Raw genomic sequence first — 20,732 nt, forward strand, 5'->3', positions numbered from 1 at the left:
CATAAAACTGGAACTATGTTATTGGATTCATCTCTCTACGTAATTTGGTGAAATTGCCCGGAAAACACGTCATGCAATCGCGAAAACATAAAACAGCCCATGTTAGAAGCAATCTAAAAACAGTAAAGCTGAACTACAGTGTTAATCTTAAGAGATGAAAACCTTTTTATTGCAGAGATCAACAATATAGCATGATTTACAAACATAACAAATTGAGATGTGTTAAAGAGGTCATATCATAGTAAATGTAATAACCTTTAAACTTTAAAAGTTGCAAATTGGATTTGAAATGTTTTCAATACATCCGCAGAAAACTCATCTAGATGTTGCAGAAGGGTCTTTTTATGGACCACCAACTGGTCTCAGGTGTGCGGTCATCGCTTATTATAAAACCACTGAAGCGCATCTGAGCCAATCAAAGTCGAGAACTGGAAAAGCCCTTCATTATACAGTAGCGCACGTGTTTAATACATAAAGCGACCACCAGAGGGCGCCGGTAGACCGTGCTGCTTGGCAAGTGAGTCCCTGGATGCGGCGCGATCTCTGCGGCCCCCAGTGGAGTCAGCGGATTACAAACTCCAGTTAAGTGGCGCACCGCCCCCCTCCTCCTTCCCCATCTTTCATCCAGAGTCAACCCAGGAAGGAGCGCGTCCTCGCTGTGCTTGCCCGCTGGGAATTTGAATAGAGCTCTAATATTTGGATGTCAGCACTTAGCGCCATCCCGCTCCAGTTCTGCAGTGTAGGTGACTTGAAATCATCCAAAGACCAAGAGTGTGAAAGGAGCTGGAGATGGGTCCAGAGACGGCGAGGTAGATGCCCGTGATTGTCACGTCAACAGCGGGGGAAGTTCATCGGCTTGCTCGGATCTTTTCTCAAAGTCTCATTTGGGGGTGAGTTGAAATACGTGCAAGCACCCTGGTTGGTGCGTATCTTTCAGATTTGGCATGGAAAGTGTTGCTTGTTCCACATATTTGCATTGTTTTGTATTAAGAATGTGCATGAAAAGTGTGCTTGTGTGTGTGTTAAGGTCAGTGGTGCACAAAAAGGGAGGCTTCATGGTTGCTGATCAATACAGTAAGATATCCTGTTTGTGTACTTGCCAATCAAATAGTATCCCAAAGACACCTTAATGGCTACTTTTGCAGAAGTGCTCTTAGCTTTCCCCTCATTTTTATTTCTTTTCCGTCATCCCCATACGTGTAATCCCTTGCCAGACCTATTAACCTGCACAGAACTGCATAACAAGCCACCTCTTTAGGTGGAAGCTGCAGAAAGGTGATGCCTCTGCACCTTGTCTGATAATCAATAAGAGCAGTTACAGTGTACTTGAGTGTCATGGCCCTGCTTCCTGTGACTGAATCATTAATGTCACATCTGTCACAGTCGCACTATAGTGAATAGGCACACACAGACACAGTCAAGGGTCATGGTAATGGAACACTGATTGATTGTCACAGTACGGAGAGTAAGAGCTGACACAAGCACGTTGAAAAGATTTTATAAGGCGTCTTATATCAATCTAGATTTTTTTTTTGATGGGAGATTGGGGGATGTTTTTGATTTACACAGCAATTTCAGAGCAGGAGGCACAGCATTACATATATGGTATGGCACTATATTTCTCCTACACATGGGGAACATAACTAAAATATGTGTTGGGGGGATTCCTCTCATCCTTCTCTCCTGATTGCACTAGATTGATTTATTAAAAAAGAACACAGTGGAGACACGTTCTGTGAGGCAAGTTGTCAAAACAGATGTTCCCATAGGAAATAATGTAAAGTTAATGTGTCACTAAACCTTTATTAACTGTACAGACAATCTCACGAGTAATATCTTACCATTTCCTACCGCTGTATAATAAAAGTCAAACGAAGTAAAACCACTCCCTTGTGGAAGAGGGACCGGGAGGGGAGCGATTCTGTCATCTCTCGTGGAGTTTAGACGTACAGTAGTCCATCGTGTACCGCGGTGAATTGCTTTCATACCCAACCGTTACGAGTGAATTTCCACAAAGTAGTATTCCTAAATCAAATATTTCCATAGTTAGAGCACAGAAAACCTGTTTACGCCTTTTTAAATACAATTTTTAATGTTATTAGAGCCCTCTACACATGAAATAACACCCCTATAGTCACCTCTACCCAATATAGTCGACATCATCTGAGAAAATAACACATTTAAGATATCGATAAGACTTGTGCTTGTGTGTGCTGCAAATTGTTTTCCGGTCGTGTGGAGGACAGGAAGTGACGTCGGGGTACAGAGTTGATTTTAGCTTGTAGCACACACAGTGGCCCGTGTTATTATTCTGATGATTATTAATATAATACTATTATATTGTTATTATTGTGCCTGTCGTGAGAGCATTCAAACCTGCAATAAAAACCTGTTGTTCCGGTGATCAAGTCTGATGCTTGTGGGCCTCACAGAAAATTACAGTAACATTACTGACACCTAGTGACCAGTGGAGAATACTACGTATCATTACAGCGTCTTTGAATCCATCTTCTAAATGCTTTACATTTGTATTTTAGTTCACTTAGCCATTTTTCTAAGAGGGACAGCTGTATTTCTGTAGCTGAAGAGCTTCAAATCATCACACGTTTCTACTTCTTCAGTGACATGACAAATAAGCTAAAGAAAAAGCAAAACTCTTAAGTTAATGTTTTAGATGCTCACTGAGCTCTGGTGTGAACTTGGGAATTTTTGTTTGACTTTTGAGGCAAATTGTTACAGAAAATGCTTGTTGAACTCCAAATTGTGCCACTTCTGTACCACTTTTGGGATGTTGGGTGATTTCACTGTGTATGTAAATAATTCACTGGAAGACTGTGCTCTTTCCAACACCTCAGGGAGTTTTGCAAAATCGCTTTTACACTAGAATGTTAACTTGTCATCTGCTCTCAACTGGAAGGGACAGGCACCGACACACACACACACACACACACACACACACACACACACACACACACACTCAAGGCAGCAGCATGCAAAATGCACATAAGCACAACATATCACCTAGGCGCACATGTCAGGTGTACGTCACACACCTGTCCTGCGGTTTTGGTCCATGTCTGCATGTTGTGTGAACTACACGGCCCACTCAACCCACTTCGCTAAAAATAATCAACCAACATACACATGAAACATAAATTATGGAGGACAGATAGAGCGAGATCCAGGTCAGAGTCAGACCCAGTTCCAGGAGCTTACATCCCTAAGGAGGATACTACTAGACCACTGCATTAATATTCACTTTGTACCATCTAGCACATCAGTAGACCTGCGGGTATCCTTTAGGGTGAGACCAACTGGACTGGAGGCAAGCTTAGGTTTCCATCCGGTGCTCTGAGCGTACTTAGACAACGAATCCATGCATTTTGACACCGAGCAGTGAAATTATTGTTGGGTTTAAGGAGGTGTCATATTGCAAAATTAACCTTTATCAGTGGAATCAAAAGCATTCTTGAAGCTGCAGTGCCTTGTTTAAACACATTGCATAACGCTCTCTTTCTTTCAAGTTTAGATAATAAAATTGATACAAGAAGAGGTGTTAATTGTACACAAAGGGGGGAAAAACGGGTCCATCTGCAAGATAAGGCGTAGGTGTGTAACGTTCTGTTCTTTTTGAAAGGCATTTCAACCATCCGGTAGAGTCTGTAATTAACACACCATCGCTTTAACACATCATGTTCTTGTGCGGATTCACGTAATGAAATGTAATGCGTTGATTAGGTGCTGGCTGGTACATGTTGTGAAGCTGTCCTGCAGCATCAAGTAGTGTAGACCTAAGCAGAATGAAGCAAAGCCGCTAAGGGGGTTTGCGGCAATTTAGGCTGATTAGACCTTTGTGTTAAAGAGTGTGGGCGATTGTTATGAGGTGTGTGACCTATAGGAACAATAAAGCTGTAAGGTTATGTCTGTCTATCTAGCTAGCCATCTGTCTGTCTTGTACATCCTAAAATGACAACCCACATATGTCATTCTCTCTCTCTCTTTCTCCTTTTAGTGTGTGATTGTGTATTCAGCATGAGTAATATCTACGAGTCTGCAGAGGCCACGCTGGGCTTCATCAGCTCTCCATGCCTGACCAAAGTGGAGCTGAGAGTGGCCTGCCGGGGAATCTCAGACCGAGACGCCCTCTCCAAACCCGACCCTTGCGTGGTTCTGAAGATGCAGTCGCATGGCCAGTGGTTTGAGGTATATAGTACAGTAATGGAGGCAGAGGGGTTTGGATTTGGGGTTTGGAGACGTTTTTGTCTACCGAAATGGTAAAATGCATTCTGTAAGTCCTCTTTTCATCTATTACGTTTTGACAAATTGCTGATTATTGAGCCTCAAGTCTTTTTTTCCTACTGTGTGGTTTTGTACTCCGCAGTGAATTTTTTAAATTAAATAATCATGTATCGTTTCATTATTCAAACGCATCAAAAAAATTCATGTTCGTCGAAATGATTGTGCCTAATCAAGAACCCAGGCACTCAGCCTCAATTGATTATGAAACTGAAATATGCTGTATGCAAATTAACATACATTATTAATTCATGATATTTTATTTTTTTTTAAATTGTACTTTTGTTCACCAAAACAACTCAACCTCATCAATTGTTTTTGGAAAACCCAAATGGTGTTTTAAAAATATATTATGCCCCTGAGGATGTGGTATCAGTTGAGCGGCAACAATTAATAGATTATGAATTGATTATCCAATTAATCGACAACTAATTTGGCATATAAGTAATCATTTTTAATTCAAAATGTAAATATGCTCTGATTTCAGCCTGTCATGAAAGGTCATCTATGAAAGCAGACCGATTATCGTTGTGTTTGAAACAAAACCAGATATTCACACACATCAGCTTTGACTTTGGAAAGTGACTAACACTTTTGCCTCTTTTCTGATATGTTGCAGACCAAAACACTGACTGTGTTAGGATCATATTGATTTGGTCGAAAAACAAGCTTCAAATTAATCAAAGGAGAAAATAATCATGCGTTGCAGCCATCTTACCTTTTTAAGATTGCAGCATGAAGGGCGCGGTTATGGGGGGGAGACGGACAGACATATCCTGTCGTGTCTTTAAAGGGGACCTGTATAATAATTTTTGGGCCTTTTTATTGACTTCTGGACGCCTATACACATGATAAACCACAAAGAAAGCTTTTTAGATTTTCCAGGCTCTGCACCTCTTCATGGAGTGTTTCCTGGCTCCCGCCCAAACAGTCTGTGTAATTGACTCCACACCTAGCCCTCCTCCAGGTACGCTTCCCGCCGAGCCCACTCCGCTGTGATTGGTCACACTCCCAAGCGCTCCCGAGGACGTCCGTACAGCTGCCGAACCCCTTTTGTCCGATTACTTACACAAAATAAACTGATGAATTGTTACTTACAGCTTGCTCTTCTGACTCTTCAACACGGCCGAGTAATGTTGGAAAGGCGTCGGACTTCAGCAACAGTTTGGCAGATAGTCCAGCTTCGTCACAAAACAGTCCCGTGTGAAGTGCCGTTGACAGATGAGCATATTTTTCTCTTGCTGGCCGGCAATCAGCAACTCCGACCACTTATGCCTGATGCTTGCCTCATTAGGCACACCCGGACAAACATTTCCTGCGAGCCATTGCTGGACGTGCTAACACCTTGAACAGAGCAAAGCAGAACGGGGGTGCTGGGCACGCCAATATAAGGAAGCCCGGGTTGCATTTATGTCAGCGGAACTCGGTGTTTAAAAAAAACCTTTGTAAAACACAGCGTGCAGAGCCGTCCAAAACTGCTTTCAGGTCTCACTTCCAGATGCCCAAACCGCATTATCTAACGCATTGGCATCGTTTAACACGAGAATACAACATTGTAACAACATTTATAGGTCACAAAAGAGGAAAAGCATAATAGGTCCCCTTTAACGATGGCAGATACACACCGAAAACGCTCAACACATGCAAGCACATTCACTCACGTGTGAAAGACCAGGCTAATATACAGTATGTACAGACACTGTCCCACGTCCTCCCTGTTTACACTGTCGTACTGTAGATGAGAATGTGATGCTACACACACTCTTCTGCTTGTGCATTGAATCTGCTTGGATGACCTTCACTGTGTGTGTGTGTGTGTGCGTGTGCGTGTGTGTGTGTGCGTGTGTGTGTCCACCCACCAACCCCACCAGACTGATTTATGTTTGCCTTTCTATCTCTGAATGACAATGCAACAATTATACATGCCCTGTATTTAAAGAGTCATAGTTGGTAAGTCTACACAATACAGTGCTCTGTAATTGTATTTGTAAGGGCTGTGGTACAGAGAAGTCTGCTCATTCACAATCAATGCACACCAGCAGTGTGCTGGATATTTAATGGAATTCTCATGTCTTTGTACACCTCGGAGGGCACAAAGACACAGTAGAATGTGAACCGCAATAAAAATTGAACAGTTGCTCTCTCAGAATTGTAACATATTGTACCTTGAAGGTAGCGCTTCCCAAATAGTGGGGTGGGCCCCCCTTGGGGATGCATGGTGATGTGTCGGCGGGGAGTGAGAGGCAGGGGAGCTAATCATTAAAATTTCTTCAAGGTTGGCAGGTCTGTTAGTATTTTTATTCACGCTTGAACGATGCTGGCGCCAGCAACTCGTACAGTGGTTTGTACAGACTGCTTTGAGGCTATAACAAACCTGGCGACAGCGAAAGAGAAAATTAGATCGAAGTGGAGTACATCAGGGAGGATAGTACCTCAATGAAGTGAAATTGGCTTCCAATGAGCAAAACTCACTGCGTTTATCTTCACTGAAAATGAATATGGTGTTCAATTCATCACTTTGGCCCAACAGAAAATGCATGATAGTAACACTGCGATTAAAAATTAGCATGACTTTGCTGAAACATTTGTTACATTAAGTATGGAGTTGTCAGTCAATATCATGCTGGCTGCCTCCAAGTGGCCAAAATAAGACACAATACAAATTATGGAATAACAAAGATGATAATACTACCAGTGAAAGTGTTTTGTAAAACTAATGCCCAACTGTGTGTGTTTTAAGGTGGACCGTACAGAGGTGATCCGCAGCAGTAGCAGCCCAGTCTTCTCCAAAATCTTCCTGGTGGATTACTACTTTGAAGAGGTGCAAAGGCTTCGTTTTGAACTTCACGACATCAGTTCGGGCAACAACGGCCTCCGTGATGCAGACTTCCTTGGCGCCATGGAGTGCACCTTAGGACAGGTCAGAGTAATAACTAGAATACTACATCCATGATTGTTAAGTGAGTCTTTGGCTGGTTACATGTGTACAATTTCTGCAAGGTTATCATTAGCGATGTCCGATTTTGGCTTTATTGTCCGATATGTCAATATTGTCCAGCTCTCAATTTCCGATACCAGCCGATGTAACACACATATCTCCTGTTGTGGACTTTGTGGACAGATATCTGTTATGAAACTAATGGATACAGCATCGGCAATTAGCTTTTCCACATGGCTGTAAACAACATTGTACAACATCTTGTACATACTTGCGATTAGGCTTAGGCTGTGACATTTGTTTTAAAAGTCTACAGGGTAGCCATTTACAACTATATCATCAAAAAGTCCAGGGAAGAAAATCAAGTGTCATAATTTTTAGCATAGAAACGGATGGATGGAATGGAAGGAGCGAGCTAGTTTGCTACTAGCCATCCATGGTTGTTTACACGATTGAAAGGTGATTTGATGAGGTCATTTACGTGCCGGAAAATACAAGCGCCCCTAGGCCTATGTACAGCATTATGTTTATTATCGACTTTAATTATAGGGAAAAATCACGATACTGATATTAACCGATCTTACATTGTTATGCCGATATTATCGGACATCCCTAGTTATGGTGGCTTGGTGCTAAGATTAAGTAAGCCAGGTGGTTTCACGAACATGAACCTGATATAAGACAACCAAGTTTGGAAAAAAGGCAGTTTCCATCTATTCTCTATACCACATGTCCTCATTAGGGTCTCAGGTGTGCTGGAGCCAATCCCATTAGACTTTGAGCGACAGGCTGGGTACACCCTGGACTGGTCGCCAGCCAATTGCAGGGCACATATAGACAGACAATCATTCACACTCACAATCGCACAATTTAGGACCTCCAATTAAAGGAAACTGCATGTTTTTGGAATGTGGGAGGCTTTTTTCAGGCCCCAATATCAGCGTCAGCATCGGCCCCAAAAATCCCATATCGGTCGGGCTCTCGTGGGGACGCTACACCGTGCCTCCATCTGCCTTCATAACAGAGAGGTGTGGCTTGACATGATGCGTTAATCACAGCCGCTCTATATCTCTTGTTCTCTCAAAGTCAAAGGTGTGTGTGAACGCTCTGACTCGCTTGGCACCACCTTCTGGTTTGTAAAAATCTCTACACCCCGAATATGAGATGTTTTTTTCAGACGTTTTCTAAGGGAAACTTTTGTACCGTCTCATATTTGGGGTCAGTACAGGTGATGGATGCTCTAATGAAACCGTAGGTATGCATGGGTAAGCATAGATCTACAAGTGAAGTGATCACTTACTGTATAATCAGCAAATCGTCTGAGAGGCATATGACATTTCATCATGTGCAGCAAGCGTGGTGTGTGTGGGTTGGTGTGCTTGTTTCTGCGACAGTGCAGCCTGCATGACTAGATTTAAGAACAGGAGCGTGAATATGGGATTCTGGTCATTGAGCTTTGAACCATGTATCGCAGAATGTGTCCTATTGTTGGGGTGACAGAGAGGCAAAGTGCGGCTGTGTGTGGAATCCCAATGGGGTGTTTTTTTGCCTGAAGTCAGCTACTGTCATCAACTGCATTTACATTATGGGAAAGTCGTCCTTGAGCCCCTGACTTGAGGGGCTGTTGTTTCGGAAAAGAATGCACATTTTCACTTTTTTACATTTTTTTATTTAAAATGCATGCAATCAGAGATAGTTTGTGACACCTCTCCAGTTACCAGTCTTTTTCCATTCCACTATAATTAATAGTATGGTTCTCCCTCCTTAACGATGCCGCAATCAATATTTAAATATGTGCTTTATTTATGAGTTCTGCTCGTTAAACAAGAGCAATTAGGAGGGGGATAAAAATGGATGCCGGGATCATTAAGAAGACCGATGACCTCAACTGATCTCCGGAAATAAAAGCTAAGCAGTTAAAGTCTGTTTTTGCCACAAACAAAGACACCAAAGTGTGATGACCTGAGCAGCACAAAGCCGTGAGATTTTCAATAGCACAGTGGGAGCTTGGATTACTGGCACAAGAGAAGAGGATTTTGAAGGTGTTAGCCAGAGGTTTACTGAAATTGGACAACATTCTGCCAACAACATATTGAATACAAGTCTCACCTAGCGCTTTGTTCCATTACAGTCGTACCCATGCTTTAAATTGGTGCAGTGTATACCACCGGAGGCACTGATCTGCTTCGAGAGTTGATAAGATTGTGTCACAAAGTTATTTGTAAGCAAGTTGTTTATTGGGATTGCTTCTAGTTGAAGCACATGTCTCTTTATCTCAAATATAACAGCATACAGTACTCTCTCGCCACTCTGTGGTTCGAAATTTGCAGCTTCATTCTATCATGCTTTTTACAAAAACATATGAATGAATAACTAATAATGTTTCATGGTTGAATACAGCCTAGAATTAGTCAAAATAAGCATATTTAATCAAATGTAATGTATTTTTTGCCTAAATTAAGCATTTTAAAGCATAAAAATGGCTAAATTAACACAAATGCAAATATGTAGGCATTCAGAAGATGCATTCAAAGACGTTGCAATGATATGTAGTATTCTACACTGGTCACAAGGTGTCAGTAATGTTATTGTAATGTTAGGTGAGACACACAAGCACCACACTTGATTGCCGGAACAACAGGCTTTTATTGCAGGCACAATAATCCCTGACATGGGCTACTGTTGCATCCGTAACCCACGCCGAGCTAAAACTCAACTCACTCAGCTCTCCGAGCACCGGAATACATTCACAGCAACATACACAAGCGCAAGTCTTATTTATGTCTTAAATGGCTTATGTTCTTTTATTATGTCTACTACATTAGGTAATATGAGTGTAAAGGTGACTGTGGGGGTCTGATTTCATGTCTAGTGGGCTCTAATAATGTTAAAAAAACGTATTTAGAAGGTCGTAAACAGGTTTTCTATGCTCTACTATGAAAATATTAGATTTATAAATAAGGACTCCTACTTTGCTGAAATTCACTTATCACAGTCGGGTGTGGAACCAATTGTTCTTGCAATCTGCGAAGTGGCCCCTGCTGGCCATTAGGAGAAACACAAATGAATGACACGTCTTTATTTCTTCTTAAACCTGGAGGCTACAGCCACCTTCTTCTGTATGCAACGACACGGCACGTTTGCAATTATATTTTACATGCTGTCGGCAATAACTGGCCATACACTTCATTAAGATGAATATATCAACGCTTGTAAAAATCAATACATTTTGTCTCAACTGTGTGAAATCAGTTTAACTTTCCAGGCAGAAGGTATGTAGATCAGATCATAAGGATCCAATGAAAAACAGCTCAATCAGTTTGGATCTTCAGAGAGGGGTTTAGGCTAAATTGGGCTAACCTAATGTGGTGGGTAGTCTATTTATGCCTCTGTGTTGCCAGAAGGAACACAGTGTAGACAAGAAGCTACACTAGAAAGGGATGGTCAACTGCATTTATTCACAACAACTCATTTTCTGCCTGGCTTGAGTGTGTAGAGCGTAAGGGTCGATGGATAACTGACTACAAATTGAAAGCATTTCATAAAATTTAACGGGCCACGCGGTCAGGAGATCTGGAAGATCTGAGTTGTGGAGTTTGCATGTTCTTACCGTGCGCGTGTGGGTTTTCTCCGGGTACTCCGGCTTCCTCCCACATAAAGAGACATGCATGTTAGGTTCATTGGCAAATCTAAATTGTCCATAGGTATGAATGTGAGTGTGAATGGTTGTTCGTCTATTTGTGCCCTGCGATTGGCTGGCGACCAGTCTCGTGTGTACCCGGCCTCTCGCCCGAAGTCAGCTGGGATAGGCTCCAGCATACCCGCGACCCTAGTGGGGATAAGCGGCATAGAAAATGGATGGGTTTTTCAGAACCTTTATTTATGTTGTGTTAAAAGTGCTGTCCGCCCTGGGAGGCGTGAACTTTAAAACGTGCTATAGCCCTCCCTCTTCCTGCTCCGACATGCAAAGCCACACCCCGTGTGTGTGTGTGTGTATGTACATATACATACATATAACGTGGACAGTAAGTAATCCCTTGTTTATCGTGGTTAACTGCTTCCAGACTTGACCATGATAAGTGAATTTCCATGAAGCAGGATTCCTTATTTATAAATCGAATACTTTCATAATTAGAGAACCTGTTTACGACCTTCTAAATATGTTTTTTAACATTATTGGAGCCTTGTAGACGTGAAATAACCCCCCTATAGTTACCTTTACACTCATATTACCCAGTATAGTGGACATAAGAGAAAAAAAGACAATGTAAGCCATTCAAGACATAAAAAGGACTCATGCTTGTATGTGTCGCTATAAATGTGTTCTGTTGTAGTGCAAGGTGAGCTGAGGGCGGACAAAAAGTGATGCAGAGTGCACAGAGTTCCTCTGAAAGCCTTATATTAGTTCATTTAGATATTTCTATGCTTGAAAATGCTTAATTTAGCCAAAAAGGTATGTACAATTAAATATGCTTAAATATGCTTTTTTTTTACTCTTAATAGGCCACATTTGACTATAAAACAGGATGATTCATTTTGGAAAAACCCTGATAGCGTGAAGCCGCAAAATTCAAACCTGAAGTGGCGAGGGATTACTGTATATATCATTTTCTGCAAGTTGTCCAGTTCCAAACACTCAGTCCAGTTTGTGGTGATAATGCACCTTTAAGGAGTTTTGCTGACTGGCAGTAAGTAGAATAAGTAGAAGGTGTGAAAGGAACTTTTGCAACTGAATTAAGGGCATGTAGTACATCCATAAGAATGTTGGTAGTCGTAGGTAAACTTAAGCTGTGTGAAAAGCACCTTCCAAGTTCAATTTTGTCCCACACCAAACAAAGTTGCACTTTGCTTTGTAGCAATGAAGTGAAAGAAGATGCTGGAGTGGACTAAAGTGTCAAATGCACAAAATCTCCTTGGATTTAGTGTTTTGCAAAACTGGGTTTGACTTTTTGTCTGTGTGAAGCATATCCAAATGTGGTGGTCTGTCAATACTACATATAATCTTGATGTGTGTTTCAGATTGTCTCACAGAGGAAACTGACTAAAGCTCTTCTCAAACAGGGAAACACTGCCGGAAAGTCTTCCATAATGGTGCGTTCGCAATCGACACTTGCACACAGCACACATACACATCTTTCATTCGGGCAGTTGGATGGTCACTGTGATCTGTGCCTCATTTCCATCTCATTTTCTCTCATTTTCCTCCCACACGCCTCAAAAGGTGACAGCGGAGGAGCTGTCGGGTAATGACGACTACGTTGAACTCTCCTTCAGTGCTCGTAAGCTAGACGACAAGGTTTGTATGCCATGCGTGGGCGCTTTGAAGGACTCAAACTGCACTTGTTTGTGTTAGGTTTGACTGTGTGTGTGTGTGTGTGTGTGTCAGCAGATGTAGAAATGTATGTAGGTGGGAGTGGTGGGTTTTCCTGCACAATACAAGAAAATTCAATGTGGCATGAAAGGAGGCCCACTGAGATAGCTGGGAACCCCAAATAACACTTGCTATCTCTCACACAAAGATAACTATGTTAATTTTCAGCCTTCCCGTGCATGCACACATGCACAGCCATGAATGACTAATCCAAACAGGTTGTGCCTTAGGGGAACCATGGAAGTAAGCAAGGGAGGGGTGGACAATTTGGGACGCATGGAAGAAACAAGAGAGAAATAATGATTCCTTTTAGAGTGGGAATGATTTATGGTGATGAAAGGAAGAGTCACCTCACAGATTTATGTTCCCTCTGAAGGATTTCTTCAGCAAGTCAGATCCTTTCCTGGAGATTTTCAGAATAAATGACGATGGGAGCGAGTCTCTTGTGCATAGAACGGAGGTAATTGCATGCTCACATTATCACGCAGGGAGTTAATGACTGGTGAACATTAAGAGTCTTGTTTGTGTGCTTTATTGGATTTGTACAGACGGTCATGAACAACCTGAGCCCCGTATGGAAATCATTCAAAGTTTCCCTGAACACGCTCTGCAGTGGAGACCATGAAAGGGAGCTAAAGGTGAGTCTGCAAGCTTTACTATTTATAGCAGGTCTTCACAATGCCCTCATCACTTCATTTATCCTGAGGAGACTGTTTTTGTTTTTGCGTTTTTTTAGCGTTAAGTTGGATTTTGGATTACAATCACTTTCATATACACAACTCACGAAAAAGTAGCAATATTCTGCTTTCACTTGAAATTTCAGGGTGAACCTATCACTGCAAAAACAGCCATACTTAAAACAAGCCCAAATGATCTTAAAATGAGACAACATTTCTTATTTCAAGCAAAAATTCTTCCAATTGGCTTGAATTCTTATCGCTAGAATATTTCTCCTGTGACTTTTAAGAATAAAAGGAGTCCTAAAATAAGAAATCAGGTCTAAGTTTAAGCAAGTAGTTCTTTATCACATAGCTAGATGTAGGTAAAATGTTTGTATTAGAAGGTAAGAATTAAGCCAAATGCTCCTATAAGATTCATAAATTCAACATTTTCTATTATGGGGCTCAAAATTTTGCCTTGGTTTTTGTACGTTTTGGTTTTTGTCAAACCGAGGTTCCACTGTATTGCAAAATCGACATGGCGGGCCAAATACTTTTGCTCATTCCTCTATATGTGTGCACATATAGCTCCGGTCTCCATTTGTGGTCCACCAAGTGATTCATGTGCTGACTTCATGTCATGTTCCTGGTGTCATCGTGTTATGTAAAGAGGAGCGATGTAAAAGAGCTCGAATCGCTAAACCTTCGCCTTCGCTTGCCAGGATAGATTAGTGTAAATGAATGTGAGAGTGAAGCCTCGCACGTCGACTTGGAACAGTTATCGTTCTCATGAATAAACATGAGCGTGATCATTAAATATTCAGAGGCGTCTTAACTCTGCATGGATCCTGACAGCAGGAGGAAAGGCTAACGCACACAAACGCGCTATCGGCTATGGTTTTCCCGGACTACCTGTTTGAAGCATCAGCACTATAGTGCAAAATGGCAGGGCGCTGATTTCTATCTGGCATCCTTCTCGCCGGGCTCTTAACTGACCAATGCATAAATTTATGATCATTTTGCATGTCTTCTTCTGCATCTCTCTGCATAACCCTCCATCCATTTTCCTGTTAGAGTAAGGATTCAGTGTATGAAACAAGGAGTTGTCTTTTTTTTTTTTTTGTAACACTCTCAGCAGCTTCAAGTGGAAATGAGGCAACACAATGAACACACACACATACACGCACAAATTACTATCAAGACACAAATGCATTCCCTCAAATAATCACACTATGGGTGCAGGCAGTCGCCAGTTAAAGTGGGAGATTAGAGGATTACCCCTGGCTGATGTTTCTAATCAAGCATAGTAGAATTGGTTGTGATTGCCAGTTGTTGAGGGTGACCTCCGTCACTAAGGTCACACAGCTCTTCAACTAAATAACACTTCTTTGTGTTTGTCTCCAATGACTCGTGCCCATTGATTTTAAGGAGGCTCACTCAGGCAGCCTTAATATTGGTTCCTTTAGCCACTTTCAAGTTAAAGAATTTAGTGTATTTTCTTTCCTTGTGCATGCTGAGGCCCGTTGACCCTCACATTTTCCTGGGGATTGCAGCCATTTATCTTGTTCGCGAGATCCTTTGGGAGCCACACACAAACATGCCACCGCAAACACACACTCACACACACACACAACAAGTTGTCTCTCAGGCCACCTCCCTCTCAGCATCCTCGGATTAATATTTCACCGCTCTATTGCCCCCCCACCAACACCTCGTTATCAATCATTCAACATGGCATTTTCTTGTGTGTGTGTGTGTGTGTGTGTGTGTGTGTGTGATCAGGTGATGCTGCAGCTGCGCTCTAACAGGAGGCTCTGTCTTTTTCAGTGCACAGTTTGGGACTGGGACTCTAATGGAAAGCATGATTTTATCGGGGAGTTTCAGACCACATTTAAGGAAATGAGGGTGGAGCAAGAGGGCAAGCAGGTGAGACAATGAATGTACCATTGCACGAAAGCAGCTTCACCCCTTTGAAATAAAGCATATGCACCCCTGAAACCAGGGGTTTTCAATGAAAAGTCACACGGTCCACCTAAATCCAGTTCTGGTCAGATTTCCGTGATGAAGAACGTAGTTCCACTTAGTTGCTGGGGACAATTAAGTAAAGAGTTTGGCTTCTCAAAACAATATGCGTTCAAAAGATTAAAACATTTGCATCACAAAAATGCCTCTTAAAGAAATCAGACCTCATGAAACGCTTATATATTTGTCTCCCGCCGTATTCCTGCACACTGTCACCTGTGTGTTCATGTGTATGTGACAAAGACGCTCGCATCCACTTCCGCGACGGAGCGCCGCGGCCATCTTGTTTACGTATGTGTTCCACAGCGGAAGAAGATGCGAGTGTCTTCGTCACATTGACCAGAAGTGGACTTAGGAGACCAAGTGGGGGGTAAGTCCCTGTTATTGGACTACAATGCTGATGGGGATGTCATACAACTTCACGTCAAAAAATCCGAAGCTTTAAGTCGACGTCGACATGCGAGGTCGGCCGCTTTTGTCACATTGCCTGCATTCTAATTCAGCTTGGCAGCAAAATTCATGAAAAAACAGCAAAGGACAAACAAAAATGTTACACAGTGGAACCCGCTTAAGTCGAGTCCCCATAGAAAGATGTCCGTGTTCAGATATGGCCCGGAGTCCACCTATTGAGGACCACCGGTTTATTATACTCACCGAAACTCATATTCACAATCACTGCTTTGTGATTTCCTTGCAATTCAAATGATGTTGATTTCCCAGCAGTTGTGATGAGGTCTGAAATGTAATCAAACACAGCGCAATGTGAGCCATCTTCACCCAATTGTCAATTAGATGCAATATGAGTTTGAGGACTGCAAAACCATTTAAAAAGCACCCCCGGTGTTACATCCTTTCCCATGTTGTTGTTCTGAAAATGGTTGCCATTTTTTTACTTTGTAACGTTGTCTGTCATGAACAGGAGTGTTCGCTAAAAAAAGATGGAAGCATATGTTGCTCCGTAACCTGCTTGTCCTTTTTTAGCATGAAGAATGTCTCCCCAGATGTGCAAGTCACCCACAATGCCACGGACACTAACACAACCACATATCATCACAAATCCAGGCTGCTGAACTTTGGTCTGACAGCAATCTGTGTGGAACTTGTTCTTTTTATAGTGTGAAGGACGCGGGAGTGTTAATAAATACAAATAAAAGTTGAAATTTATATTCAATAGAACCCTCTCAGATGAGTTTCATGGACAGTGAAATTATTCATTTTTCATGGTGGAGTTTGTCAATGCAGCAAAAAAGTGTTTACTGATTACAGTTTTATCTCAAATGTTCCACAGCCTTGTTCATAAACTCCTCTGACATACTTATTGAGGTCTGAGTCAGTGCTCTCCGAGAAATGCCTCAATTCCTTGCAATGTCCTAAACCAGGGTTGTCCAAAGTCTGGCCTTATTGGCACATTGTAAACCTAATTCATTATTCATGAGATTTATTATTAGATATGACATTTGCTTTGTCACCCATAGCACAAAGCTATGATTTGGATGTTATGTTCAGATAGCTTAGCATTAGGGATCTCAGATAATGAATCGATTGATATTATCGAACAATATTGGCATGAAAATGAGACATCGGTGGGTCATGCTGGTATCATTTTTCTGCCGATAATGATCGTTAAGACTGGGGTTGTGAACGATAAACAGATGTGACCGGTTTACAAAGGGAGCGGTAGCAGCCTCCCGGATCGATAAGAATCAGTCACAAATCCTTAGATTAATCACTTGTAGAGACACGCACCGAGTACCGCAAGGCTAGCAACTGGTTGTGTCTCTTAAACAACGCGAGAGCCTCGGCTGCCGGCAAAAGGATTGTTGCGCATGCTACCGTGACTGAAGACGAGAATGGATGTAAATAGTAGCAGCGCCTATATTATTATCTTATTTATTATGTATTGCGTAAAAGTAAGACAAGAACAACATCAAATTAAAAGCACAGAATAAACACAGAACCACCATCCACCAGTACGAGCCTTACTTTTATGCGTTCCCACATGGTATCAGTATTTGGGACCAAATATGAGGTGAAAGAAAATTGGGGAAAATACAGTATGGTAGTCTATCTGTGCATCGTGGGAGAAAGTTGTATGGTGCGTTCAAGGACCGTCGAACAAAGTGGGGACAGGTCACTGCTTGCAACAAACAACATAAACATGCAAAACTTAGGGATTTCTAACTGTATGATGTGATGTGCTCTTTTACACATTTGAAAATACTGTAAGAATGCCACTTTTATAGAATTGGCTTCTTTATTTTAATAATGTAAGGTTAGTGTCTACATCAACAAATGTATCCGTACAGTCGTATCGAATCAAATTGTATCGTTTACACACTGTATCAACTCGTTCAGCTTTTTAAATATATTGCATCGTAACCCATATACATACGGACATTCTCCTTCAGGATTTTTTGGTAGACACCCAGAATTCATGGTTCCATTTATCACAGCAAGTCTTTCAGGTCCCAAAACAGACCCAGACCGTCACACTACCACCACCATATTTTACTGTTGGTATGTTCTTTTTCTGAAATGCGGCTTTTCTGAAACATTTACGTGTGACAAACATGCAAAAAAAAAAAAAAGAAATCGAGAAGGGGGCAAACACTCTTTCACACCACTGTATATTGATTGATACATTTTGTGCACCTTTTGGGAGCAAAATTGTGTCAATTACAGCATGTTTGATAAGTAAGAACATTCATATGTCCATTTTTGTCATGCAGTTTGCATGTTGATTATCATAACATGTATACTTTGTACTATTCGTGTTATTTGACCAGATTCAGTGGGAGTGCATCAACCCTAAATACCAGATGAAAAAGAAGAATTACAGAAACTCCGGCATTGTCATTCTCAACCACTGTAAGGTAAAGTCCACTCTTTATGCTAACATCAAGTAGCATCATCGTTATTATATTAGAGTTACATTCACCGCCACACTTGCGCAATCCAATAAAATCCGAAATGTTGCAGAAGATAACAATGCTCAGCTCTTTTTATTAATATAGCAACCCTTTACTCTGTAAAAATAAGTGATATTGATTTTAGAAATTTACTGTAATATTGCTTAGATTTCTGGGGGGGGGGGGGGGGGGTTTGTTGAAAGGGGAAAACATAAACAAACACACCTCTACAAACAACAAACATTTATAAAATGAATTTTAAAAAACTCTCTTAATGAAGAACTAGTTTAAGGGGATGAAAATTTGGTTGATGCTCTGCTCCATCCACCACTTGCATTCTACTTTCTCCCTCATGGTAATATAGTGGAGTAATAGTTGAATTTTTAAACCATATTTCTCATGACAGATCATCAAAATGTATTCCTTCTTGGATTATATCATGGGAGGCTGTCAAATTCAGTTCACAGTAAGTTCCGTCAAGTTTAACCACCAAATGATCTGCCTGAGCGCACTCATGCTGCGGATGTGTTTTATATATACAGTATTTGTGTGTGTGTGTGTGTGTGTGTGTGTGTGTGTGTGTGTGTGTCAGGTGGCAATAGACTTCACAGCCTCGAACGGGGATCCTCGAAACAGCTGCTCCCTCCATTACATTCACCCCTACCAACCCAATGAGTATCTCAAAGCCCTTGTTGCCGTGGGGGAGATCTGCCAAGACTATGACAGGTAGCCCTCGCACTCCATCCATCATCATTCACCTCATTGTGACACACACGCACTCATTAATTCTTCATGCTTTCATCTATTTTTCTCTTTCTTTCCCCTTCAATGACTCTCTCCAGTGATAAAATGTTCCCCGCATTCGGTTTTGGAGCATTAATACCGCCTGACTTCAAGGTACGGACGTGTGGGTGTGTGTTGTTCAAGATGAAAGGCGGCGGTGTCGCTGCAAATTGTATGAGACGTAGCGCTGACTTTGCTGTGGCTCGGCAGTAAAAGGCCTTGTGTTCTCTTCCCGCATGAAGGTGTCACATGATTTTGCTGTGAACTTTGATGAAGACAACCCTGAATGTGCTGGTGAGACACACAAACACACTTCATTTTCTTGTTGACTCATTCAGATACAAGCATCACAGGACTGAAATAGTTCCACAGTATCCCGTCTTTCTGACTGTCAGTGCTATTTTTCTCCTCCTGTATCTCTCTCTCACACACACACACATGCACACACACACGCACACACACTATTCTGCACAAGTATTTCAGGCTACAAGACTCAGAGAAAAATAACACTAATCTGTATGTGTGAAATGGGCTTCTGTTCTCTTCCCTGCACATTGCTGTTATCTCGCTGTGAACTTAAGATGTGTCATCTTGGGTTTGTATGTCTTATAGCATAAGAAAAAAATGCCAAGTCACCTTCTAGTGTAGAACTGGATTGTTTTAACAAATCCTTTCCCGAGTGCAAGACCCTTTGACATGTTGATATCGATGTGATGTATGGAAAATGTAGGGATCCAAGGCGTGGTCGAGGCCTACCAGAATTGCCTTCCCAAGATTCAGCTGTACGGGCCCACCAATATCGCCCCAATCATCCAGAAAGTGGCTTCGTCCGCCTCCGAGGAGATGCACACCAAAGAGGCCATGGTGAGAGAGAGGGCGCGGACAAATACAAATAAAACATGCACTGTTGCTTTCCCCTTGATGTGCTTATTCATGGATTTTTCCTGATGCAGAAGCACACAAGAAGTGGCGGCAGAATAGGCGTCAATAAGTGAGAGATTAGAGATCAAATGGAGAAGCGCAAGAGGGAATCAAAAGAAAGGATTGATTTAAAATGTTAAAATACAAGATGCCTTTCTGTCTTTGTCCCGGTGAATCTGTAGGTCTCTGGTGGATGAGAGTTTTATTCAAAATAGGCTGACAAACTGCTTTTATAGGGCAAGAAATGCATTTGTATAAAGCAGTAGAACCATGTGATTTCTCCCAGCCAATCAATGAAGGAAGGTAATGACAATGGTGAACTAAATGAAAGAAACGTGCAGTCGTGACCAAACATTTTGGCAGTGATTACACTCTTCCGCACTCTGTGTGTATGCTAACGGCCCCGCGTCCACCCATCGAGACAAAGAGACTGTCTGACTGACAAAAGGGCTCACTCTGCTCACGCCGTTGTTCTATGGAACAAACGCGCCGAGGTGCTGAAACCAATGCACAGAGTGAACTCTCTTCCTGCCTGTTTGGAGGCGAGAGCCGAGGAAAACAAGACATGCACATGGCGATATATTGAGGCCGGCAAAATGATCAAGTTCATTTTCATTTATTCTGTGATGAATTAATTAATTTATTATCCTCCCAGGCCTTGTGCCCACGAGACATTATTTTAAAATGATGACTCTTGTCACTTTTTAATCTCTTGTGACACCCCTAGTACAGTATTATAACTGAATTAACCTAATATAACTTTCCTCTGATTGGCTGGGAGAAATCACATGCTTCTGCTGCCTTAAAGCGAGGTGCGTGGCCTCCAGTTTGCA

At 41.9% G+C, this 20,732-nt stretch overlaps 1 protein-coding gene across 3 annotated transcripts in view; it reads left to right on the forward strand.

Moving 5' to 3' along the window:
* The window catches only part of cpne4b (copine IVb), a 51,635-nt gene that overhangs the window by 26,392 nt on the left and 4,511 nt on the right, over positions 1–20,732 (forward strand). For 2 of the 3 annotated variants that reach the window (XM_054764726.1, XM_054764725.1), the window contains 15 exons: positions 629–890; positions 1,028–1,074; positions 4,013–4,203; positions 7,037–7,216; positions 12,254–12,325; positions 12,456–12,530; positions 12,982–13,065; positions 13,154–13,243; positions 15,092–15,190; positions 18,073–18,159; positions 18,602–18,661; positions 18,788–18,921; positions 19,038–19,092; positions 19,221–19,272; positions 19,709–19,842. In XM_054764726.1, coding sequence (XP_054620701.1) covers positions 814–890; positions 1,028–1,074; positions 4,013–4,203; positions 7,037–7,216; positions 12,254–12,325; positions 12,456–12,530; positions 12,982–13,065; positions 13,154–13,243; positions 15,092–15,190; positions 18,073–18,159; positions 18,602–18,661; positions 18,788–18,921; positions 19,038–19,092; positions 19,221–19,272; positions 19,709–19,842 — 1,437 coding nt within the window. In that variant the 5' untranslated portion in view covers positions 629–813. The remainder of the gene's footprint in view (positions 1–628; positions 891–1,027; positions 1,075–4,012; positions 4,204–7,036; positions 7,217–12,253; positions 12,326–12,455; positions 12,531–12,981; positions 13,066–13,153; positions 13,244–15,091; positions 15,191–18,072; positions 18,160–18,601; positions 18,662–18,787; positions 18,922–19,037; positions 19,093–19,220; positions 19,273–19,708; positions 19,843–20,732) is intronic. The other variant, XM_054764727.1, reaches the window with a different exon arrangement.

The sequence above is a fragment of the Dunckerocampus dactyliophorus genome, chromosome 20, assembly GCF_027744805.1.
Source record: "Dunckerocampus dactyliophorus isolate RoL2022-P2 chromosome 20, RoL_Ddac_1.1, whole genome shotgun sequence".
Lineage (NCBI taxonomy): Eukaryota > Metazoa > Chordata > Actinopteri > Syngnathiformes > Syngnathidae > Dunckerocampus > Dunckerocampus dactyliophorus.